The sequence below is a fragment of the Camelus dromedarius genome, chromosome 29 (assembly GCF_036321535.1).
Source record: "Camelus dromedarius isolate mCamDro1 chromosome 29, mCamDro1.pat, whole genome shotgun sequence".
NCBI classification, from domain to species: domain Eukaryota; kingdom Metazoa; phylum Chordata; class Mammalia; order Artiodactyla; family Camelidae; genus Camelus; species Camelus dromedarius.
This window is the reverse complement of record NC_087464.1, coordinates 6,831,638-6,855,453: the sequence shown is the minus strand read 5'-3', so window position 1 is coordinate 6,855,453 and position 23,816 is coordinate 6,831,638. Positions and strand designations below refer to the sequence as shown.

Sequence of the window (23,816 nt, the reverse complement as noted above, 5' to 3'; positions counted from 1 at the left end):
GTCATTAGGGAAATGCAGTTCAAACTCATATTGAGATACCACTTTACATCCACCAGGATGGTTGTAATAAAAAAGACAGATAATAACAAGTGTTGATGAGGGTGTGTAGAAATTGGAACTCTTACATATTGCTGGTAGGAAGGAAAAATGGTTTAGACTTCTTGGAGAATAGCTTGGCAGTTCCTCAAAAAGTTAAACATAAAGTTACCATATGACCCAGGAAGTCTGCTCCTAGGCATACACCCAAGAGAACTGAAAACATATCCACACAAAACCCGTGTACCACTGTTCTTAGAAGCATTATTCATAATAGTGGAAATAAATCTCTCAGCTATTGAGTGAATAAGTAAAATGTGGTATATCCATAAAATACAGTATTATTCAGTCAAAAAAGAAATGAGGTACTGATTATACTTAACACATATGAACTTTGAAAAGTGAGGGAAGCCAGATACAAAAAGGCAGCATATTGTATGATTCCATTTATATGAGATGTTTCAAATGGACAAATCCATAGAGACAGAAAGCAGATAAGTAATTATCAGGAGTTGGGGAGAGAAATGGGGAGTGATTTCTAATAGGCATTGGATTTCCTTTTAGGATGATGAAAATGTTCTGGAATTACATAGTAGGAATGGTTGCACAACTCTGAATACAGTAAAAAAAAAAACAACACTGAATTGTACACTTTAAAAACAGTGATTTTAATGGCATATGTATATTATAACTCAATTAAAAATCATATAGAAATGAAAACAGTGGCCTACTTCTGATCTAATTTATCATCAAACCAGGATATTTTTGAGAGTAAGGGGTCTTGCTTAATAATTATACCCATACAATAAACAAAACTGGCTGTCCCGGGTAAGCCAGAGTGCATGTTCTCCCTGCTTCTTGGTGTGTTTAAGCCATTTTCTTTCCTCTCATAGAAGAATAATGAATGATATACAGTTCTTTTTGTATCCTTCTTTATCAAATGTGGGAAAAAGAGTAAGACCAAGAAAGCCATGTAATTCAAGGAAATGGGAGAGAAGGTATTTTTTTTTTATGGAAACGAGTATAAGTATGTGCATGAAGTGCAATGTGTAGATATAGAACAATTAGGTCTCTATTCATTTATGTGATTCTGTGACTTCACTCTCACACATAGCCAATCAGTGTTTGAATGAATAAGGAGTTTAGTGCTGTAACATAATAAAACAGTTGCTCTAAACTAGGGATGTGCGCCATTAAAAGCATATCCCTAAAAAGAGATACTCTAGCTTGGACATTAGTCTTGATTATGATTTGATAGTTTTGTTGTGAGGCCAGGGTAAGGTTATGCAAAGTATACGTTTTAGCTCCTCAGTTGAATCTAGTATCCACTTGAGAGCCACTATATTAATCAATGAATTTTGATTCATTTATTGAAATGTATAGTGATTATTTTTTGTGCATAAATAGTAAACAGCAGAAGGAACTGAGAGAACCTCTCAGTTCTACACCCACCTGCCTTTTTATCTTCCCAGGGTCAGCTCTCTTGATAATCCAGAAATTGTGATTCCTCTCATCCTCCAAGAGTAGAGGTTGGAGAAATCTTATTATTTATTAATGATTTAAGGTTACATTGAAGTAGGAGTAGTAGTGGGAAGTAGGTAGAAGCTCAAGTTCCTTTGCAAATGCTTGAAATTATATCCTCGCTAGGGAGGGAAGGGTGCTGACATGGCTGTGCTGATTAGGAGGGGTTGGGAGATGGAGAGCTTTCAGGAGGTCAGAACTCTCTCAGCTGATAACTGCCCATGGCCTTTATATTTTGACAGCCCACTGTCGTGCCAGGTAAATTGCCCTCTGATGTTGGAACTAGGGGAGGACATAGTGCAGTGTTGTGGTTTTTCTTGTGCAGCCACACACAACTTAGAAGAAATTATCTTTACACTCTGCTACCAGAAAGTAGCATAGGCTCATGAAATTGGAATTGAATCACTCCTTGAAGATTTTGTAGTTCCACTTACTTAGTGATGGATCATACCCCTCCAGAAATGCCCCCAAGATATTTTTGATTGATAGCCTTTCTTCAGCCACTGCTTAAATTGTTCCAGTGGTGATGCTGTACTGTTATACTATACATGGTAGTAGAGCCAAAATTTGAACTCTGCCTCCTTGTGTGACTTTGGATAAGAACTAGCCATTTTGGCCTCAGTGATGTGAGCAGGAACTAGATCTCGTTATGACTTTAATCTTGTAGGTAATGTGGAGTCGGTGGAGATTTTATAAATGGGAATGATTTGGCTAGATAAGATGTTCAGGAACATTACGTATAGCAGTGTACCTATTGGATTGGAGCACGGCAGGAAAGACGTGAATACAAAAAAGAAATAGACTTGATATGTTTGGTTTTTAAAAGAACTTTGGATTGAGATACCTATATGACTTGTAATAGACCTCAGTCAGATAATGTTTTGAAATTCTAAGCAAGTTACGAAGAAAGAATAACTGGAAATTGCACAAAGTGCTAAAGTAGAAGGAACATTTCAATAATGTTTAAAGTTCATGCTTTTTAGCTTTCAAGATTTTGATTTTCTTCTTAATTTTAAAAGTGACCATTAGTTTTTGTTGTTCATAATAACTTTTCTCCTTATCACAACAATGATGTTTATTCTAGGAAAAATAAAATGAAAATAATTTTCTAAAACTGACCACAGCTTATTAATTTCAATAACATTAATATACGGTGCCATCTTTTATCTCTGCACTCCATATCTACAGAATTTTTTAAAGTAGTACTAGAATTATATAGTCTGCCCACAACAATATATTTTGAATAATTTATTGTAAAATATTCAACCTTTCTAATAGTTATGGTATTTTATTACATGGACAGGTCATCCCTGTATACTTGTATAGTATTTTTCCCTCCATGTTTTCACTATTTTAGTTCCATTGGGATGAACATCCATATAGGTATATATATATTTTTTGTCATTGTCGTGTTATTTCCTTAGAATAAATTATTGAAAGTAGAGTGGGTTTTTCAAGGGAAGCTGAAGGTCAGGTTTCTTTCTGAATTTTTTTAAAATGTTGGGCAAATTATTTAAAGCCTATGTCTTGAGAATAGTTTTAGACTATTCATTTGCAGCAATAAATGAAATAATAAATGTTTTATTCCTTGGGACTTTCGCTCTCCCTCTTCATTGTACATATTATCCCTAGGTGAGCACATTATTTCCTACAACATTAGTATTATCTAAATGCTCAAGACTCCAAAGGTGTATTTTTTCCTCTAAGATCTAAATCTTATATTCTGTGTCTATATTTGACATTTCCAGTGCATGATCCATGACCATCTCAAGTTTATATGTCCAAAGCTGAATTCTTAAAGAAGTAATTTAAATATTTTCTTTTGCTAGATACCTGTTTGCTTATTAAAAGGGTTCAGTTTTTGATTGTACATAGTTACAAAGTTTAGTAACTTTTAAAAGAATTTAATAATTGATTTGCCAGAATCAACAGAATGGGGTGTTCTGATGAACTCTAAGATTGGTGTTAATAAGGGCCAAGTTTAAAAAGTAAAGTTCATCTTTTGTTTAAAGTTCATGCTCTTAAAATATTTATTTACTTAAGCAACAAGATTCTTCAAAACAAATAAAATTCATTTTAGAAGACTGAACATCTGTGATCAGTATTCGTATGAATTGGTCTGAATCTGAGTGTTAGATTCTGTGATATCTCTTGAATTAAGACAGCAGAGCCCATATTGGGAATCTTTTAAAAAAATTTCTTAAAATTTTTTTTATTAAGGTGTAGTTGATTTACAATGTTATATGTTCCAGGTGTGCAGCATAGTGATTTGTAATTTTTAAAGGTTGTACTCCATTTATAGTTATAGGGAATCTTTTAAAAAATCTAGTTCCTAATTTTAATAAAATGACATACTGAAAAAAATTTCAGTTAACTGAGAGTTCAGTTTAAGCTAATTTTTTATTGTATTAACGTTGCCTGAATGCAGATATAGGCTTTGGGATATAGTTCAATTTCTTTTCCCCTCTAGGACAATATATGTTACTTTCTCCATTGGAAAAATGCTCATTTCTGTTTGCTAAAGATTGATTTTATTTCTAAAGGTAGATTTCAAATACTGCCATTTTCATTAAAACTCATTTAGCTTTATCGTATAAAAATCAGTACTCATTTGACCTAAAGAGTTAGTGTTCAGCTTGAATTAATAAAATCAGAATACTGTGATTATTTTAAAAATGTGTACATCCCCTTTTGGGGGAGTATTTGTATTGTTTAAAATTGTGGTAAAATATACTTAACATAGTATTTACCATTTTAATCATTTTTAAGCATTCAATCTAGTGGCATTAAGTAAATTCACATTGCTGTGCAGCGATCACCACAGTCCATCTCCAGTACTTTTTCATCATCCCAAACTGAAACTCTGTACCCATCAAACACTAACTCCCCATTCCTTCCTCTCCTTATCCCTCCCCATTCTTGGCAATTACCATTTTATTTTCTGTTTCTGAATTTGACTACTCTAGGAATCTCATATAAGTGAAATTATAAAGTATTTGTCTTTCTGTGACAGGCTTATTTCACTTAGCATAATATTATCAAGGTTCATCCATGTTGTAACTTGTGATAGGATTTCCTTTTTTAAAGCTGGAAAATATCCCACTGTATGTGTATGTATTACATTTTGCTTCTTTGTTCATCTGGCTTCCATTATTTATTCGAAGAAGTGAGTTATAGCTTACTGTTGTTCTTAAAGTTAATCTTCTTTTATTTTTCTGGCTGCTTTTGAGCTCTATCTGTGGCTGTCTCTGCCTCTTTGTTTCTGTCCCTCCACCTTCCCCATTTACTTTGATGTGCTTAAATGTAGTTTTGTTTGTATTTGTTTTGCTTGGAAGTTTGTAGATCTTCTTCAGCCTGTGGCTTGATGTCATTGGTCAGTTTTTTGAAGTTTTAAACTGTTGGGTCTTTAAATATTTCTTCCTCCCCGTATGTTCTCTCCTTCCTTTCTGGGACTCCAGTTACATATATTTTGGATCTTTTCTCCAAGTTTCATAATTTTTTCACACTCTTTTCTGTATTTTTCATTGTTGTGTCTTTTGGGGCTTCAGTGTAAATAAATTTTCTTCCTTATCTTCTGGGTCATTGATTCTTTCTTCAGCTATATCTAACTTATTAAATTCATCCATCAATTTCTTAATTTCTGTTTTCTTTAATTTCTATTTTTTAGCTATCTGTTTTTCATGTTTTTAGTATTGTTGCTAAAATTCTGTTTTTTTGAAAAAATCTTTTTAACACATTTAATTAACTTACATTGAAACCCTTTCCTAACAGTAACACTATTATCTGAATCTCCTGTGGGTCTATTTCTAGTGCCATTTTTAAGTCTTAGCTTTTAGTCAGGTCTTGACTGGGTGGTTTTTTCATTTTTAGACATTTTATATGAAAAATGATAAGATAATTTGAATTTCTGGGTATTTTTGCTGATAAGATTTACTTTTGTTAAAATCTTTTGAGAAGATGTTTACTGGTATGCTGCTAGGCTAATAATAACCAGGTAGCCCAGATTACTTTAATCAGATTGAGATGATTTGAAGCTATACTTCTTTCCATGTGTGGCCTTGTCTGTTTCTGGTTTACTTTAGGGTATAGTACTTTGGATTCTCTCCAGCTTCCCACTGTATTTACTGGGGCTATTCCTCCTAGGGAGGCACTGAATTGAATTTTTGTGCCCCCATCCATAAAACTATTGAAAGCTTTTGCTAGCTTCTCAGCTTCTCAGCCAGTGTTTTAAAAATCTACAAATGATTCTAGAGGGAAAATGAGTCTTAAGTCTGGTCTCACCTATTTCTTCCAGGTTTCAGCCATGCAAATTCTCACTGTCTTGAAAGTTTTTCAGTGGTTTTAAACAGATTATTGTTTGTTTTGCTTTTTCAGTTCTCAGGGGAAGATTGATTCGAATCAGCCTACTCCACCATTGTCAAAAACAAAATGCTCAGATAGAATTAGAATTTTTCAGATTATACAAGATAAGTGTATATACTTTATAGGAGTTAGCACATTATTTCTGCAGTGAAATGTGTGAATATTTATCATACCCAGTAAAGTACAAGTTTTCATAATGGGAATTGGATGATTAGAGAACATGATTTGGGGTAAGCCAACTTCTATTGTTTATATTGCAGTCTCTTAAGAAAACAGAAATATTCTAATTCACAGCTGCTTGTTTGATTGACTCCTACTAGTGACTAGCCATCTTTCAGTTCCTCTTTTGTTTCCTGCTCTTTCTTGTCACGGGACTTTTGTACATGCAGTTTTCTCTGCCTATTATGTACACCCTCATACTCAGCTTCGAGTATGAAGCACATTCTCGATGAAGCCTGCCCTGGCCCATGAATAAATTTTGTACAGACTCATTTTTATGATAGTTTTATTAATGTGTGTTTTCCCCTACTATACCGTGAACTCTGAGATCAGAAATTTATGGTTTTTTTTTTATCCTGTGTACTTAGTTTGGAAGTACCTGTTTTGCAAGTAGTTGATTAATTAATAGGTTATCAATTGTTAATAGATGATCAGTTAATGTTTATACAGATGAAGAAATAACAATGAGTAAGGGAAGATACGAAGAAATACTGTGCTGATGATAATGATGCTTGTAGTGAGAATTGAAAAACTGCTTTTGAGCAAAAGCCAGATTTAATCAAACACTATATTTGCATGGTACAATTGAAATTTTATAGCGATACATGTGCAGTATTAAAAATGCTTCAAAAAAGTCCCCTGAGAATTTATTATTATGAATATTTTAACATTTGTCCCCAATCCCTCTGTAAATAATTTGTTTTGAAAGCACTAGATTTTTGACATAGCTATCATTCAGAGCATGACAAATTATATCACTGCCAGACATTCTGCTGTAGAGATAAATGGAATTAAAAAATCCTTATTCTTGAAAGATTCACAGTCTCAGAGGAAGATGAACTTGGAATTTATACATGCATACCCACAAAGTAAGGTGCTCTCGTTTATTCTACCAGGGGAAATTGGTATTGGCTTCATCAGGGAGATGATATTCGAACCATATCTTGACTGAATGAGGAGGAGTTAATTAAATGGCTAAAAGAACAGTATTTCATTTAAATGCATACAATTTTGAAAGTATGTAGTGTCTTTGGCAGCTAGGGCAGTTTGCAAGAAGAGTTTGTAAAGCCATACTGGGGCTATCCAAATTATTAGTTCATCCTTTGACATGAAGACCATCAGAAGCTTTTAAAGATATTTCATAATGTTTGAGAGTAGATGTTCTAGAGCCAGCCTCCCTGAGCTCATATTCCAAGCTCTGCCTTACTAACTGTGTGACCTTGGACACATTACTTAACATCTCTCTTCCTTAATATCCCTATTTATAAAATGGAGATGATAATTATAACTCAGGAGATTGTGCTTATTTTGAATGAATTAAGACATACAGGTACTTAGAAAAGTGCCTGTCACATAGAAAAATCTCAGGCAGTGGCTTTTGTTTTGTTGCTATTAAATGCAATGAGGAAAAACTCAAAGGTTGTAATTGCACTCTTTTAGCCAGAACTAGAAGCACGAAAAAAATTCAAGAGCTATTTTAGAGGTAAAGGCTTTAATTTATTTACTAATTTCAGCTGATATATGCAGTCTGTGCAGCATAAAGGCAGGTTTGAAATTTGTGTAACATTTTCATGACTTGCAAATTTAGAGAGTTTATATTTTCTCTTTGTGTTTTCTTTTAGATCTTACAGAAAATTTCAAGCTGTAGCGCTTGGACCAGAAGCTGAAATAATAGAAGCTGTGTACAATGCATTAGGGTATTGAAGAAAATTAATTTTTGAATTAAATATTTGGAATATAAGGAAGGAAAGGTGACTGAAAATGGGGCGGAAGAAAATACAAATCACACGCATAATGGATGAAAGGAACCGACAGGTAAATGAACATTTTAATTAATTTATGTAATTAATGTAAAGATTATTTAAAAGGAGTATAGGATAGAATGGTTGATTTTAAAAAGTTAATTTCAAGTCTAAGTATTTTTATTTCTAGACTACATTAAAAATTTAGCAATTGAAAACTTTTGACCTTCCTTCATGTGCTTTAAAGAAACTTTCTTTCTTATTTATTACTCTTATTACAGAAATCATTTTTGCTAATTATAGAAAACATAGGCAAAAATAGGAAAAGTAAAATTACTGCAGTCCCACCACCACCAACCATTGTGTAGATTTATCATAATATAGTTAGTTTTCTGTACACTTTTTATGTTTGATTTTGTTTTCTATATATTGATAATTATTTTAAATTATCACCTCTATTTTTATAATTAGGTAATACCTAAGTTAACTATGGTTATCAGTGAATATGTTCTGGTCAGTTAGATTTTCTTATTAACCAACAAATAATGTTTTATAACTGTTATTATCACAAACATTCCAAAATTATGTTTCATATCTCAGCTGTAATTGAAAAAAAATATATTGAACTTAATTTTCAGTACCAGTGTCAGTAAACTCTTACAAATTCAGAATAATTGTAATGATGCTGATATATGTATGATGCTGAGCAGAAGTTGTAAGAGTTTAAAGCAGGGGTTGGCAAACTATGGGCTTCCTTGGGCTGGCCCATAGGCTGGTTCCATGGGCTGGCTGCCTATTTTTATAAATAAAGCACAGTTAGAATATTGCCGTGCCCATTTGTTCACATACTGTCTGTGACTGCTTTCATGTTAGAATAACAGAGTTGAGTAGTCACGCCAGAGACTGTATGACTCATAGACCTAAAATCTCTACCCTCCGACCCTTAAGAAAAAGTTTGCCAACCCCTTGGGTTCAAAGGAAAGAAGGGAAAATAATATCATAGAATATTGTAAATGAACTACTATTTGAAGCATATGCAGGAGGGATAGATGCTGTCTCCAGAAAGGCTGCACATCAGAGTTTTCAAGAACAGCTAGCTTCTGGAAGCTTACCAGGAACAGAACAGTACTGAAGATCTGTTCTGCAAAGTCTGAGTAGTAGTTCACCTGGTAATGCAGGTATAATGAGAGACAGAACTTAACTATGCAGCTGGTAGAGAACTTAGTGGAAGTGCTTAGGGTTGCCAATAGAACAAATTGAAGAGGGTCCTTTTTTCAGCTCATGAAGATTCCTTACCTAAAGTGTAAGGCTCACACGGTGTAATTTATTATGAAGGTTGATAAAATAGAGAAGACCAATAAAATAACGTTCCATCATTCCAAAGGAATGATTCTAAAGTTGCAAGTAAATTTCCTTTCAGAAATCTGAGGATTGTGACATGTAGACGGGGCATGGGGACCTGTTTCATCAGCATGTGCAGGATAAATGTAAAATAGAATTTACTAGTGAGTGGCATACAAGCAGAGAATTAGCAAAGCACATACGATCTCTTGCGCTTTCATTATCCCATCGGGAGTCATGTTTAAATTGAGCATAGATAGACTAGAGCTCCAGTGGAAAGGACGCCACATGTTTACAGGGAAAGGAGAACGAGGAATACGTAAGTGACTGTGTCATGGGACTTTTTAAGTTAAGTAAATGACCTTGTTTAAAAAAACAAAAGAAGCCTGCCACTATATCTCAGCAACTAGAATTAGGCTGTTCTTATGTTGAATTTACCTGTTAAGTCATCTTCTTGCCAAGCTGCCAAATCGACAAGGGTATCTGAATTTCTCCTCAGATGATTTCGGCAAAGAATGCGGAAAAGATAGAAAGAGGTAATTGGGCAGTTTATTTTTAAGGTTAGATTAGGCACATACACAATTTGTCATAAACTCAAAGGGTATTTTAATTTTGCTGATTTTGAAATTTGTGAATTTTGAGTTAAAAGTTTCATTATTCTTGCATTAAAGGGGAAAAATTGTTTCTATGCAAAAGAGATGTCATTTATTTTGGATGAATCAAATTTGAATACCTACTATATCTGAGAGACTATTAGACACTGGGAATGCATTAAAAAATATATGGCCTACATAGGAGATTTAAGTGTATTGTAAATAGAAGTAAGTTTAGGTGATGGAAGTGTTTATGGAAGGAACCACCAATCTTTGATGGCAGGGTAGTTCAGGGAGCAGTTACTGAGGGAGATAATAGCAAATAGGGTTTTGAATTACTAGAGTTTTGGGGCTAGTAAGATAAATATCACACATCAAGTCACTGGAACAGTGAATGAAAAATCTGTTGATACTGTTGTGCACTTAAATATCTCCTTCACTTCACTTCTGCTTGGAAGCTTTCACTTCACTTCCACTTAGAAGCTTCTGCTGAAACTGTGTGTTTTTCCTTCTTGGTCTAATACACTTCTTTTTAAAAGTATACTTTGTATTAAACTATAACATAAAGAAAAGCCTACAAATCCTGTGTGGCTCAGTGAATTTTTGTTAAAAAGAGCATGGCCATGTGGCCAGCATACCCCAGTGTACCATCCCAGAGACACTCTTTGTCCTGTTTCCCAGTCATTATCACCCTGCCCAGAAAAGGTCTTTAACATAACTTCTGACACCAGATTAATTATGCCTGTTGTTGAATTTTTTATGAACAGCGTGTGTTCTTTAGTGTAACATTGTGTTGGTGAAATTAATCAGTGTTTTTTTGCATGGAGATACATTTTGTACATTTTCATTGATGTGTAGTATTCTGTTGTGCAAATAGAACACAATATATGTATTTTTTTTTCTGTTGTATAACGATTTTGGGGTTGTTTTCTACCTTGGGACTATTATAAAGAGTGTTATTTTGAATGTTCTTGTATTGTGTCTTTTGGTACACATGAACACTTGGATAGACCCCTAGGTGTACAATTGTTAAATCACAGAGTATATATGTGATCAGCTTTAATAGCAATTGACAAAGAGCTTTCTAAAAAGTGGTTGTAACAATTTATAATTTAAATTTTGCCGGCAGTGTATGAGAGTTACAGCTGCCCTACGTCTTCATCAATACTTGGTATTGTCCTTTTTATTTTAGCCATTCCAGTAGGTGAGCAACAGTAATATTTTATGTTTTATTTATTTATTAAAAAAATCTTTTTCCCCTCTTGTACGAGATCTTTTCATGGGGTTGGGGCTTAAGGCTCCTCTTGGAACTAATCCTTGAGTCCGAGCCCCCAGACCAAGTGCTCCATACAGATACTGGAATTTTTTTGAACCCATCTCTGAAAGCTTAGCTGCCTTCATGGGGGATGCAGATGGGGTGGGTACAAGGCTCCCTGACAGAGCCCAAGACTGAACTGAGGGCTTTCATGGCACTACTGGAATGCCTGGTGGAAACGAGGCAGGGTGGTGGTATTCAGGCTGGAGGTGAAGGCAGGAGGCAAGGAGTGCAGAGGCCCAAAGTTCAGTGGTCCCGCAGCTCCCGGGGAATCTTGAGGCTGAGCTTGCAAAGTGGTGAGCAGGGGCTGCAGCTTGGCCAAGCCTTCTGTGGCCCCAGATGGGTTACACAGGGACAGGTTGAGAGGAAGTAAAGGCCAGTGAATGGGAGAAGTCCACATTAGCAGTGCAGAGGGCTTCAGAGAGGTTGACGGGGGGCTCTTAGCAGTGCTTCACCTAGGAGGGCTGCAGCTGCTGAGGTGAGGTGGGCTGGGTTCAGCAGATGAGAGAGACAGGCTTCTAGGAAGCTCCACCAGAAAACTGTCTGCCTCCACTTTGGGCAGTTTGTTGGGCAAGTATGAAGTAGATCCAGGCTGGTATTTTGGAGGAAGATGAGCTGAGGAAGAGAGAGGTGAGGATTCCAGAGGGTAGCTCATACCCATGGGCAGCGAGGGTGGCACGCCCACACTGAGCATGGTGGGGATGTGGGCACCGTACATATCCGTGGGCAACATGCCAGGAGAGGCCTTGGCCCCTATTGCGTCCCGAGAGGCCGTGCACAGCACAGGGCTCAGCTCTTCCTTCACGTTAACTGTGGAGCTGCAGCCGAGTAGGCCTCACATGTCCACTGGCTCTGACTTGATCTTGAGTAGCTCTTGCAAGTGGCTCTTCTTGACATGGCATGTCAGATGGTCTTTGCGGCCAAATCACTGGGCACAGTTCTGGCACAGGAAGTCCTTCTGGCCTGTGTGCACCACCAGGTGCCACCACACATCCTTACGAGTATAGAACCGCCTGTCACAGTGGTCACGGGGTGCTTCTTTCCCTTGGTACCACCTGCTAGCCGGCGTAAATAGGTCTTCAGGTGGTCTAGCAGGGCCCGCGTACTCTCAGAGGTCTGCAGGCATACCTTGCTGCTGAGGCCTTGCAGCGTGCATGGCCAAGTGGTGCCAGTAGCCCAGCTTTGTACTGTAATTCTTACCACATTCAGAACAGTGGAGGACCTCTTGGTTGGGATTGTGGATCTGCAAGTGGTTCTGCAGATGGTCCTTGTGGTGAAACATCTTAGAACAGTTTATGCACTGGTGGGGTTTCTGGGCTGAGTGGGTGACCTCGTGGCTACTTGTCCTTGGAGGCAGAAGCCTGGCCACAGTGCAGCTGAGGGCAGCTGTGCAGTCTCTGCTCTGGATGGAGGAGGCAGCTAGGCCTCAGCTTCTCCCCATTTGAGAAAGATGTCCCCGAGATTTCACGATGGCACTTCACTTGACTCTGCCTCCTGGCCCCGAGGCCTGGGAACTAGTTTCTGGCTCACCTCCTCCTGCTTTGCATCTTAAATCCAGGGTGGGGACACTGGTGAAAAATGTGGTCATGGCAGTGTTAATGGCGAAGGGCCAAGTTATTGAGAAAGCCTCCCCATCAGCTCCATAGGGCTCTCTGCTCTGTCCCAACCCCCAGCGCAGCCTTCAGAAGACAACCTCTTCACTACGTGCGGGCCCTGTGTGGCAGGCCAGGCCACGCTTGGGCTCCCAGGCCCCCTCAGGCCCCAGTGGTGGTGATGGTTGGACCATTGTCAGTAATGTTTTAATTTTAAGTTTCTTTGATGTCTGATGAAGTTGATCATCTTTTCGTGTTTTTATTGGCCATTTAGCTATCTTTTTTGACTTACCTGTTTCTCTTCTATTTTTTTTAGGTGGATTACCTGCCTTTTTTTAATTAATTAGTATACGTTCTATGTGTATGTATAATCTGATAATAGTTTTTTATCCATTATATACATTACAAATATCTTCTCTCGCATCATGGCTTACCTTTTCACTTTCTTAACCTTTTTCTAAATGAGTAACATTGACGTTGTCCAGTTTACCTTTTTTTCCCTTTATGGCTAATGTTCTTTGTGTTGTGTTTCAGAAATCTTTACCTATCACAAGGCCATGAAGGTCTTCTCCTATGCTTTCTTTTATTGTTTTATGTTTAATGTTTTTTAATCTATTATTCATTTGGAGTTTATTTTTGTATGTGGTTTGAGGTGTTGGGGTCAAAATTACTTATTTTTTTGGATGGAAATTCAGTTGACTAGTGCAATTTATTGTAAAAACCATCCCAAGAAAACAAACAAAACTTATTATAATTTAGATTTTTTCCACTGGATGTATGAATTGATTTCAGGAGAACTGAAATCTTGTAATACATTATTATATTTACCTTCCATTTGGTTTTCATTAATTCTTCCATAATGTTTGGTAGTTTTCAGTGTATAGGTATTACACATTTTTGGTTATATTTACTCCTCGGTATTGGATTTTCTTTTAGTGTTATTACATTTTCCCCCATCATTCCTTAGGATTCATAATACTTTTAGTTCCACAGGGTTAATTCTTAGGGAGGTAGACCCTGTGTTGGCATCTTGTTAGTAATCTGAATTCGCTATTTTTAAACAATATTGTCAACATTAGTAGTTATCTTTTGTTCTGAAATCATAATTGCCATCGTTATTTAATTGTAGTTCTAAATTTAAAAGATTCATTGAATATCACCAGTCCTCTACTGAGGCTTTTGCATTTTTTGTTGTTTTAATCCATTTCTTGATTTATGGATTCATGCAGCAATTTTTTTTTAGCCCCATTCTTTCATGTGGCATTTTAGAAGCTGGATTTGCAGCATTTGAACAAAACTGAAAAAATAACTATTGTGATTTCTCTTGAAATTAAATCATTATAAAGAATTTACATCATTTTATGTAATTTATATCTTCAGCTGAAAAAAACAGTATTTGTCTTGGAATAGTAAGTTGAATATTGAATTGTAATTATGTTGTCAGTATTCTTTAAGTAGTCTAATTTTAGGTTCTGTTACCTGTGTCACATGAAATTTATGAACTGAAATTTATCTATATTGCAGAATTACTCATTAACAGTATACTAATGGGGGCTGTTAACTGATCTTCACTTTTCAATATCTTTTAAAACTGAAGTCTAGAAGGAAAATCTCTGTATGAAAACTAAAACCTTCTAATTAAAGTCAAGGCAAAATGTAGTCTCTATAAAGGGTTATTTTCCTGCCTTGTATTTTGTTAATTTGTTATAATCTAATCTTCTAGGCAGAATGGTTTTATCTTAAATTATGTCAGTATTTTTTCATTACTTCTTCTATTGTTTTCCCCCCACTGTATTCCATTTCCTTTTTCTTTGCTTTCAAATTTGTGAAAATTAGTACTTCAAGCAGATGTTCAGAATTTTTGCTTAACTTGTAATTTCTGTTTCATATTGAGAACTTTAAAATATCAACTATAAGCCATTGTTCAAATATACTTCATAACAGGCAGTTCAGATCTGTGGCACAACATACATATATATGCCATAAACAGACTGGATTGTTTTTGCTCTTTAAAATAGCTAATTAAATGAAAGTTTAAATGAAGTTTCTTTTGCCCTTATTTTCAGTTCGTTCACTGGCAAACAGTATATTTGTGTGGTTATACAATGTGTGGAGAGTTGTGCTTTGTGTACTGAGAATATAAAGGAAATATAAGGCTTTAGCAGTATTGAGGAAATTAGATCTATATACAGAATAAAATAATTAAAAGCTAAGATGTATTGCTATTAAATGCATTTGATGTTACCAAAAGGAAGAAAACAGACATCTTGCCTAAATTTAGTGAAAACTATTAAATGATACTACATTTCAATTTTTTTCATGCTACATAGAAAATGAAATATACTGAAAAATACAGAAACTTCTTTGAATTGTACAGTGAAATGTGTTTTCGTTGTTTCTCTTTTACATGTACACATTATACCTGTAATGTAGGTATATTTAATTTTATATCTATAGAAAAAAACGTAGTGAAAACAATTACTTTACATTATACCTGAAATCTTCAGTAGCTACTTTGGTGTTGATTCAAAGTCTAAGCCAATGGTTAGACAAAACTCATAGGAGGAAGCAAGCATGTGGTGTAGGTATTGATGGGGAGAGAAAATGCTGCACTTTGTCTACATTGTTGCACAATTCTAAAGACTATTTAAGGATATACTCTTAACGGACTTTTTCTTTTTAACCCATTTTGAAAATAGACCATTTTGTTTGATTTCTTGGGGGCAGAGGGTAGGTAATTAGTTTTATTTATTTTTTAGTGAAGGTACTGGGGATTGAATGCAGAACCCTGTGCATGCTAAGCATGCACTTTACTCTGAGCTATACCCTCCTCACAAAATAGACTTTTTAAGAGCAGTTTTAGATTCGCAGAAAATACAGTGTTCTTATATACCCTCTGCCTTCATGAATGCACAGCTCCCCCCACCACTGCCAGCATCCCACACCAGAGTGGTACGTTTGTTAAAATCGATGAACCTACATTGACACATCATCATCACTCAGTGTCCGTGGTCTACGTTAGTATTCTCTCTTGGTGTTGTACAAAGTATAGGATTTTGACAAATGTATAATGACATGCATCCACCATTTTTGTATCACACAAAATAGTTTCACTGCCCTAAACAACCTCTGTGGTCTGCCTTCTTGCCTGTTCATCCCTCCCTCCTACTAACCCCTGGCAACCAGTGCTCTGTTTTTTGTTTTTTGTTTTTGTTTTAATTTTGATCTTTCTATTGTCTCCATAGTTTTGCCTTTTCCAGAATGTCATATGTTTCAAATCATACAATAGGTAGCTTTTTCAGATTGTCTTCTTTGAAAAATAATGTGGATTTTAAGGTTCTTGGATGTTGTTTCATGGCTTGATAGGTCATTTCTTCCTAGGGCTGAATATATTCCATTGTCTATATGTACCAGTTTGTTTATCCATTGACCTACTGAAGGACATCTTGCTTGCTTCTACATTTTGACAATTATGAATAAAGTTGCTCTAAACAACCATGTGCAGGTTTTTGCGTGGACAGAAGTTTTCACTTCAGTTGGGTTAATACCAAGGATTGCTGAGTTGTATGATAAGAGTATGTTTAGTTTTGTTTAAAAAACTGGCAAACTGTCTTCCAAAGTGGCTGTACCATTTTGCATTCCCACCAGCAATGAATGAGAGTTCCTGTTTTTCCACATCTTCGCCAGAATTTGGTGTTGTCAGTGTTTTTAATTTTTTCCATTCTAACAAGAATGTAAGTAGTATCTCCTTGCTGTTTAAATTTGCAGTTCCTTAATGACATGTGATATTGAGCATCTTTTCATATGCTTTTATATCATCTGTATAATCCTCTTTGGTGAGTTATATGTTCACATCTTTTGCTTATTGTTTGTTTGGGTTGTTTTCAAATGTTGAACCTTGCATATTTGGATAGATTCCACTTGGTCCTGTTGTATAATTCTTTTTATACATTGTTGGATTTGATTAGTTAATATTCTGTTGAGGACTTTTGCATCTATGTTCATAAGAGATATTGGCCGATAATTTTCTTTTTTTTGTAATGCCTGTCTGGTTTTGGTATTGGGTTAGCCCTAGCCTCATAGAATGAGTTAGGAAGCATTCCTTCTGCTTCTGTCTTCTGGAAGAAATTGTAGAGTATTAGTATAATTTCTTAAATATTTGGTAGAATTCACCAGTGAACCCTTCAGGTCCTGGTGCTTTCTGTTTCGGAAGGTTGTTTATTATTGATTCAATAATAGACAATCAGAATAGACCTCTGTCTGTTTCTTCTTGTGTGAGTTTTGGCAGATTGTATCTTTCAAGGAATTGATCTATCTCAATTATCAAATTACACATATTAATCATAGTTATTTTGAATTGCTGATCTGATGATTCCAACATTCCTGCTATATTTGACTCTGCTTTTTTGATGCTTACTCTGTCTCTTCAAACTGTGTTTTTTGCCTTCTAGTATGCCTTTTAATTTTTGGTTGAAAGCCAGACATGATGTACTGGGTCTTAAGAAACTACAGCAAATAGACCTTTTAATAATGTGATGTTGAGGTGTGGGGAGAGTGGAAGTACTCTCTAGTCCTGTGATTAGGTCTTAGTCTTCTAGTGAACCTGGGGCTTTGGACTGTGAACTTTCTAAGTGCTTCTCAGTCCCCCTCCCAGCCTCCTCCTCCCTACCCCCACTCCCACTCCAATCTTTGGGTGGGACACGATCACTGGAGGGGGGTTAGAGTTGAGTATTTCCGTTTGCTCACATTAAAGTGAGGCATTTTAGTTTTCTCAGGTCAGTTAGGCTCTGTTAAAACCCCTGTTAAGTTAGGCTCTAGTAAAATAGTTTGTCTTGAGGGAAGACCTTGTTAAGAATAGAATGTTGTGGTGTAATTCAAATGGCTATTTTTTCCCCCTCTTCTTGCTGGAGCACAGGGGATTTTTTTTCTCAGCTCTTTACTATGAGAACCTGATAGAGGTCCTGGAGGTAAAACTCACAGAAGTGTAGGTACACCTCCCCAAGGCAGAGCCCCCCCCCGGAGTTCTTAACTTTGATACATGTCTGCAGTGAGCCTCCAGCAACTCATCAGTTACATCAGTCAGCTGTAGTGGTACTGTTTCCTATGGAGGTTTCTGCTCACGGCTCTGGTAATTTATGGTTCTCAGTATCTGCCTATCTGTCTCCAGTTTGAGGAACAGAAGTTTCCCTGGGACCTCAGTTCTCTGAGGGATCTAAGAAGAGTTGTTGACTTTCAGTTTGTTCAGCTTTTTACTTGTTTTTAGAACAGAGTGGCAACTTCCATTAGCCTTACATGCTGGAGCGGAAACCAGAAGTCTCTTCTGGACTTTTAAATTCAACAATGAAATAAAGATATGTCTAAATATATGTCATATGAAAATTTTTCAGGTACTTGGGATTTTAAGTATAGAAGGTCTTTTAGAAATGGTGCAATCCAACCTTCTTAAATTCAGAAAATTATGAGTCTCAGATTTGACACAAAATCAGGAAAGCTGGTTAGATTAAAATAAAATGTGCCTCAGTTTATAGAGGCTCTGAATTTTGTAGGTTAGCCTTTTAGTCCCATTCTTTTTCTTTATAGTGATTGCAATACTGGAGTTAAATGATAATTTAAAAATAAAATTTATTTATTTTGCCTACTACTGAAATAGTTTTATGAATACTGATATGTTAAAAAATTTAAATTTCATAATATTTAAAATAAAATGAAATGAAACATTTAATATGTTTCAAGTACAAAAATTTATAAGCCTGTTTCAAAACAAAGATTCAGATTTATAGAAGGAATTCTTCATAATCAAAGTATGGTGACTGCATAAATTCTGACTCTCCAAATGTAATTTCCCTAAAAATCAATACAGACAAGTAAGAAGAACAAATAAAAATTACATAAAATTTACAACCTTGGCACAACTAGAAGGCAAAGAATTCTAAATTCACGTTACCTCCAAGTAGAAAATTATAGCCAAGTCACAGTATGCTGCTCCTAGAATTTCTATGCAAGTCTTTGAAGTGAGCAAGCATACTTCAGGAAAAAGTATGTTTTGGAAAGGAAAAGAGGAGACCTTGTAGCTGTCTTAAGATTGTTTTGAAATCACTACCAGTAAGAGGAAGTCTACTTTATGTCCAAAAATTCTGAAAAATATTCTTTGTAGATCAGAACCAACCACGGGTAAAAGAAAGAACTTAAAATATATGTGGTGCTCAAGAAAGTATGTAGTCTTGAAAAGGCAGCCGTTTGAAGAAGAGATTAAAAAGGAAATCGAAAGTTCTCTTTGGAAAATGCTAGTTGAATGGAAAAGAGAAGATATATATTTATATATAAATTCTTTAAGACGAATATTCAAAAATGTATATTTATCAAAGGACACAAATCTCCCCACTGCCAGTCCCCCTCAAAAAAGTCTTCCATTAAAGAGGCCATACTTAACTCTTAAAAGGAGAGGTGCTCTTGAACTAAGAGTATTTTAAAGCATCTTTACTGCCTGTTCTTTCCATAGAAATTCAGTGATGTGAGCGATCTTTTCCAATGCAAATTATTATAAAGAAGAAAACAATAATATTTACAGCTATTTAGATAATGAAATTGTTCCCCCAAACAATGAAAAAGTAGGGCAAAACTGTTATATGACTCTGCAAGCAGAAGTAGATTTCCTTAAACAGATATTTTGGAATGTTACCAAAAAATCATAATGCAGAATTTTGAAACACTAAGAACAAAAATGGATTTTTTGAAAAGCATAGATGAAACAAAGTGATTGAACTCTTGAGCTCCAAAAAGAAAAAGAAAAAATAAAGTCATATCAAAACAAAGACTAAATTACAAAGTGACCAAGGAATAATAGATTCAAATGAGACCTTAATATTATTGAAGGAGGGCAGGGAGGCAACTCAATGAAAGACAATGAGATAAGTAATTTCAAAGGGATAGAGAGAAGGTGGTTGAAAAGGGAGATAAATGAAGAAGATCCAGCTATGTATAATTGTGGTCCCTGAAGAAGAAAAACAAAACCATAGAACCAGAAACCAGTATTTAAACTATAATTGAAGAGAAGTTTTCATAGAATAAGAGAAAATAAGATGCCAAGGTTTTAGGTAGACCTGCAGAAATCAACTTTGATACATATCCTACTGAAACTGTTAGATTTTGAGACAAGGAAAAAATCCTTAGGGCTTCTAGGCATAAAACAACAACAAATCTGTAAGTGCAGAGAATTAGACTGCCATCAAATTTTGCAAAATCAAGATACAAAGCAAAGCAGGAGTAGAACAGCATTTTCAAAAATTGCAAGGAAAAAACTCTGAAGCCAGGATTTTATTTGCAGTCTAGCTGTATTCAAGTACAAAGGTTATAAAAACAAGTTTAAAACATACTAGAGCTCAGGGAATTCTGTACTTATGACCTATTACTGTGCGGTCTAGTAGAGGATAAGCTTCATACAACTGAGAGACGCCTGAGGAAACTAAAGCAGAAAGACTCACGACCAACATTTAATATATTTGACTGTAGATTTGAGCCTAAAGCAACAATGGAGGCAAAGGTGGAAGAATAATATGTTATATGTTATTTATTATTTATTACTTTGCTTTGACAAAATAGAAATAATGCCACTGAGACACAGTAGAAAGGAGCGGGAAAGAGGAAAGTATAGTAAGTACACTGGTAATTGTTTAGGTAACAGGTGGGAGTTAAAGAATATCATTAAGATTTGACAAACCAAATAATGAAAGGATAAGCATGAAAACAGGAAATCCTAGGGCATTTTAAAAAGCTGTAACTGTAAAAGTAACCACTAGAACAAAACTGCTAATCTTTCCTAAAATTTTTGAAGATAAAAGAGCAAAGAAACATCATTGAGAGAGAGGAAAAATTAGGAAATATGCATAATATGTATAAATATTAAATATTTATTAAAATATTAAAATGACAACGAAGTCTCTAAGCATTATCAGTCATATCAATAAATATAAATGGGACTAACTCTTTATTAAAAGAAACATTTTCAGTTTAGTTCACAAGCCTCAACTTTTGGCAGAAAGAGACATACCTAAAGTGGAATGATCAGAAAGACTAAAAGTAAAGAGATGAGAAAAGGTGTACCAGACAAATGGAAGCAATAAGAAAATGAGTTACAGTACTGATATTAGACAGTGTTGGATAGAAGACAAAAAGCATTAAATGGGACAAAGAGAGATACTTTTCAATGCTAAAAGCTGCAATTACCTTGGAGATTAAGAATTAGGGAATATTGATACACTAAATATTACCTTCATCAAGCAAAAATTGAGATACAAAGAAACATAAATGGAAACAAACTGGTAGTAAGATACTTAAATACACTAATCTTAATGTGAGATAGATCAAATGGACAAAAAATAATTGTGAGGGTATACCAGATCTTAAGAGTATAATCAATAAAATTGACCTAAAGTGGTATGTTGAACATTACACTCAGAAAATAGAGTATATAAGTGCACATAGAACATTCACCAAAATTGATGGTGTCTTACCTAACCAAAGAAACATCAGTAAATTCAATGAGGGAGAAATATTACAAACATACACTGATTACCATGTAGTAAAACTAGAAATTAATTTTGTTTGTTCATTTGTTAAAGACCAATTCTACCTTGGAATTTCTTTTTTTTTAAAGTTTGATGCCAGTCTAACAACTTTTGGGTAAAAGAGGAACTACATAACTGAAATTACATGATTTCTAAAAAATAATATTGAAAATAGTATACATCAGTATTTTTGGAATGTATTTAATGTAGGAATCAGAAGAAAATTCATAGCTCTTTAATACTTTTATTAATGAAAGTATTTGCAAGGCTGTGAAGAAGTAAGCCCTCCTTTGCATTGCAGTTGGGAATACAAATTTGTATAGTCATTTGGGGATGTGGTATTTGATAATATCCAACACAGTTATGTTTGCATTTATCCCTTGACCTAGTCCTTTGGGCTCTCAGCAAAAGAATTATCTTTTGTTTCTAGTTGGTAGGTTTGTTTTTTCAATGTATGGGTTAGCAATTTTAAAAGTACTTAAAGTGTATTCTAAGATTGAGCAAATAAGTAAATATATTGTGGATAATGGGAGCTGGGTTTCTTACTGTCAGAGAAGGAAGTTACAGCTATGAACAGGGGAAGGCTAGAATAAACCTGATAGCATAGAATTGGAAGTATCATAAATTCTAGTATATATTTTGATAAAAATAGAAGCAGATATTGAAGTGTGTGTGTGTTGTCTATACGTATTCATATTTCCTAGTTCTGTCTGTTGAGAGGGCCTAGAAACAATGATACCCAAGTAACTTACCATCTAGATCTTGGTTTCTAAATACAGTTATCTACTAAAAGGAATCAGAGCTCAGCTCTCTGGTGAAAGGCTGATTCTAGGGCTGGGACAGGGAAAGAACAGAAAGAGCCTGGAATATCTGACTGTGCCAGGAATTTCAAGGAATATTGGGAACATGTCAGATGGACACAGGAAGTCAGTATAGTGGGTGAAGTAAAAGACAGTTTGATATGAATGGGTTATAACCTGTAGAATAAAATAAGAATCCATGAGTTGATGCTGACATGAATGAAGGCAGGAAGGAAAAGGAAAACTCGCACAGTAAAATGCCAGCTAGTAAATGTAGATAGAAAGTTTAATGGAATTAGAAAATCTCCATTTGACAACCACCATAGTAATAATTTTTCAGGCAATAATCATCAATGGATGCTAAAATCAGTTAAAAGTTTGATAAGAAAACAGGATATTTACATGGAAATCCTCACAATATACTTATTAATTACGGGGGGAAATAGTAACTTTGCAGGGGAAACAACATGGCAGACACTACCTTAATCAATTTAACAATACTAATTGGAGGGCAAATAGATACTACGTGGACTTTTCATGTGATGTATTGAGGATACAACATCACTTAAAACTGTTCCTGCCAAAATACACAATCTGTGTATAATCAGAAAGAAACATCAAAGCCAAATTGAGATACAGAGTACAATATAAATGGCACATATTCTGCAGAAGTGCCAAGGTCCTGAAAGATAAAGACCAAGGAAGTGTTTCAGATTAAAGATGATGCAATTAAATGCAAAATCTAATCCTGGATTGGATTCTGTGCTAGAGGCGGGGGGACCTTTTTTCCCCTCTATAAAGAAAATTAGTGGGACACTTGAGAAATTTAAAGTTTATAGATTAGGTAATAGTGCTGTTTCCATGTTGGGTCTTTTTATTTTGATAATTTGTCTGTGTTTTTAAGATCATATTTAGGGGCAAAGGGACCTTAAAATCTGCAGCTTAGTCCGAAGGGTTCAGAAAAAAAGTGTGTGTTTGGAGAGTGCAAATGTGTTTAAATATTAACAGGTAATCTGATTGAAGGATATAGCTGTACGTATATCTGTGAAATTAGAACACTCCCTCACACCATACACAAAGATAAACTTAAAATGGCTTAAAGATTTAAACATAAGATAAGACACTTATATAAACCTCTAGAAGAGACTATAGGCAAACCATTCTCTGGTAAATCATAGCACTGTTCTCTCAAGGCAGTCTACCAAGGTAATAGAAATAAAATAAAAAATAAACAAATGGGACCTAGTTAAACTTACAAGCTTTTGCATAGCAAAGGAAACCATAAATAAAATGAAAAGACAACCTACAGAATGGAAGAAAATATTTGCAAACAATGTGACCGACAGTGGCTTAATTTCCAGAATATACAAACAGCTCATAAAAACAGTAGCAGAACAACAGACAACACAGTCCAAAAATGGGCAGGAGATGTAAACAACAGACACATGAAAAAATACTCAGTATCACTAATTATCGGAGAAATTTAAATCAAAACTACAGTGAGGTATCACCTCACACAGATCAGAATGGCCATCATTAAAAAGTCCACAAACAGTAAATGCTGGAGAGGATGTGGAGAAAAGGAAGCCCTCCTGCACTGTTGGTGGGAATATAAACTGGTGCAGCCACTATGGAAAACAGTATGGAGGTTCCTTAAAAAACTAAAAATAGACATACTGTATGATTCAGCAAACCCACTCCTGGGCATATATCTGGAGGAAACTCCAATTT

The 23,816-nt window shown here is 35.3% G+C and overlaps 1 protein-coding gene and 1 pseudogene across 6 annotated transcripts in view; one reads left to right on the top strand and one right to left on the bottom strand.

Moving 5' to 3' along the window:
• MEF2A (myocyte enhancer factor 2A) overlaps positions 1-23,816 on the top strand; it is a 124,268-nt gene that overhangs the window by 40,737 nt on the left and 59,715 nt on the right. For all 6 annotated transcript variants that reach the window (XM_031440477.2, XM_010985329.3, XM_064480532.1 and 3 more), the window contains exon 3: positions 7,761-7,953. In XM_031440477.2, the coding sequence (XP_031296337.1) occupies positions 7,900-7,953 (54 nt within the window). In that variant the 5' untranslated portion in view covers positions 7,761-7,899. The remainder of the gene's footprint in view (positions 1-7,760; positions 7,954-23,816) is intronic.
• Positions 11,287-12,717, bottom strand: LOC105093447 (zinc finger protein PLAGL2-like; annotated as a pseudogene).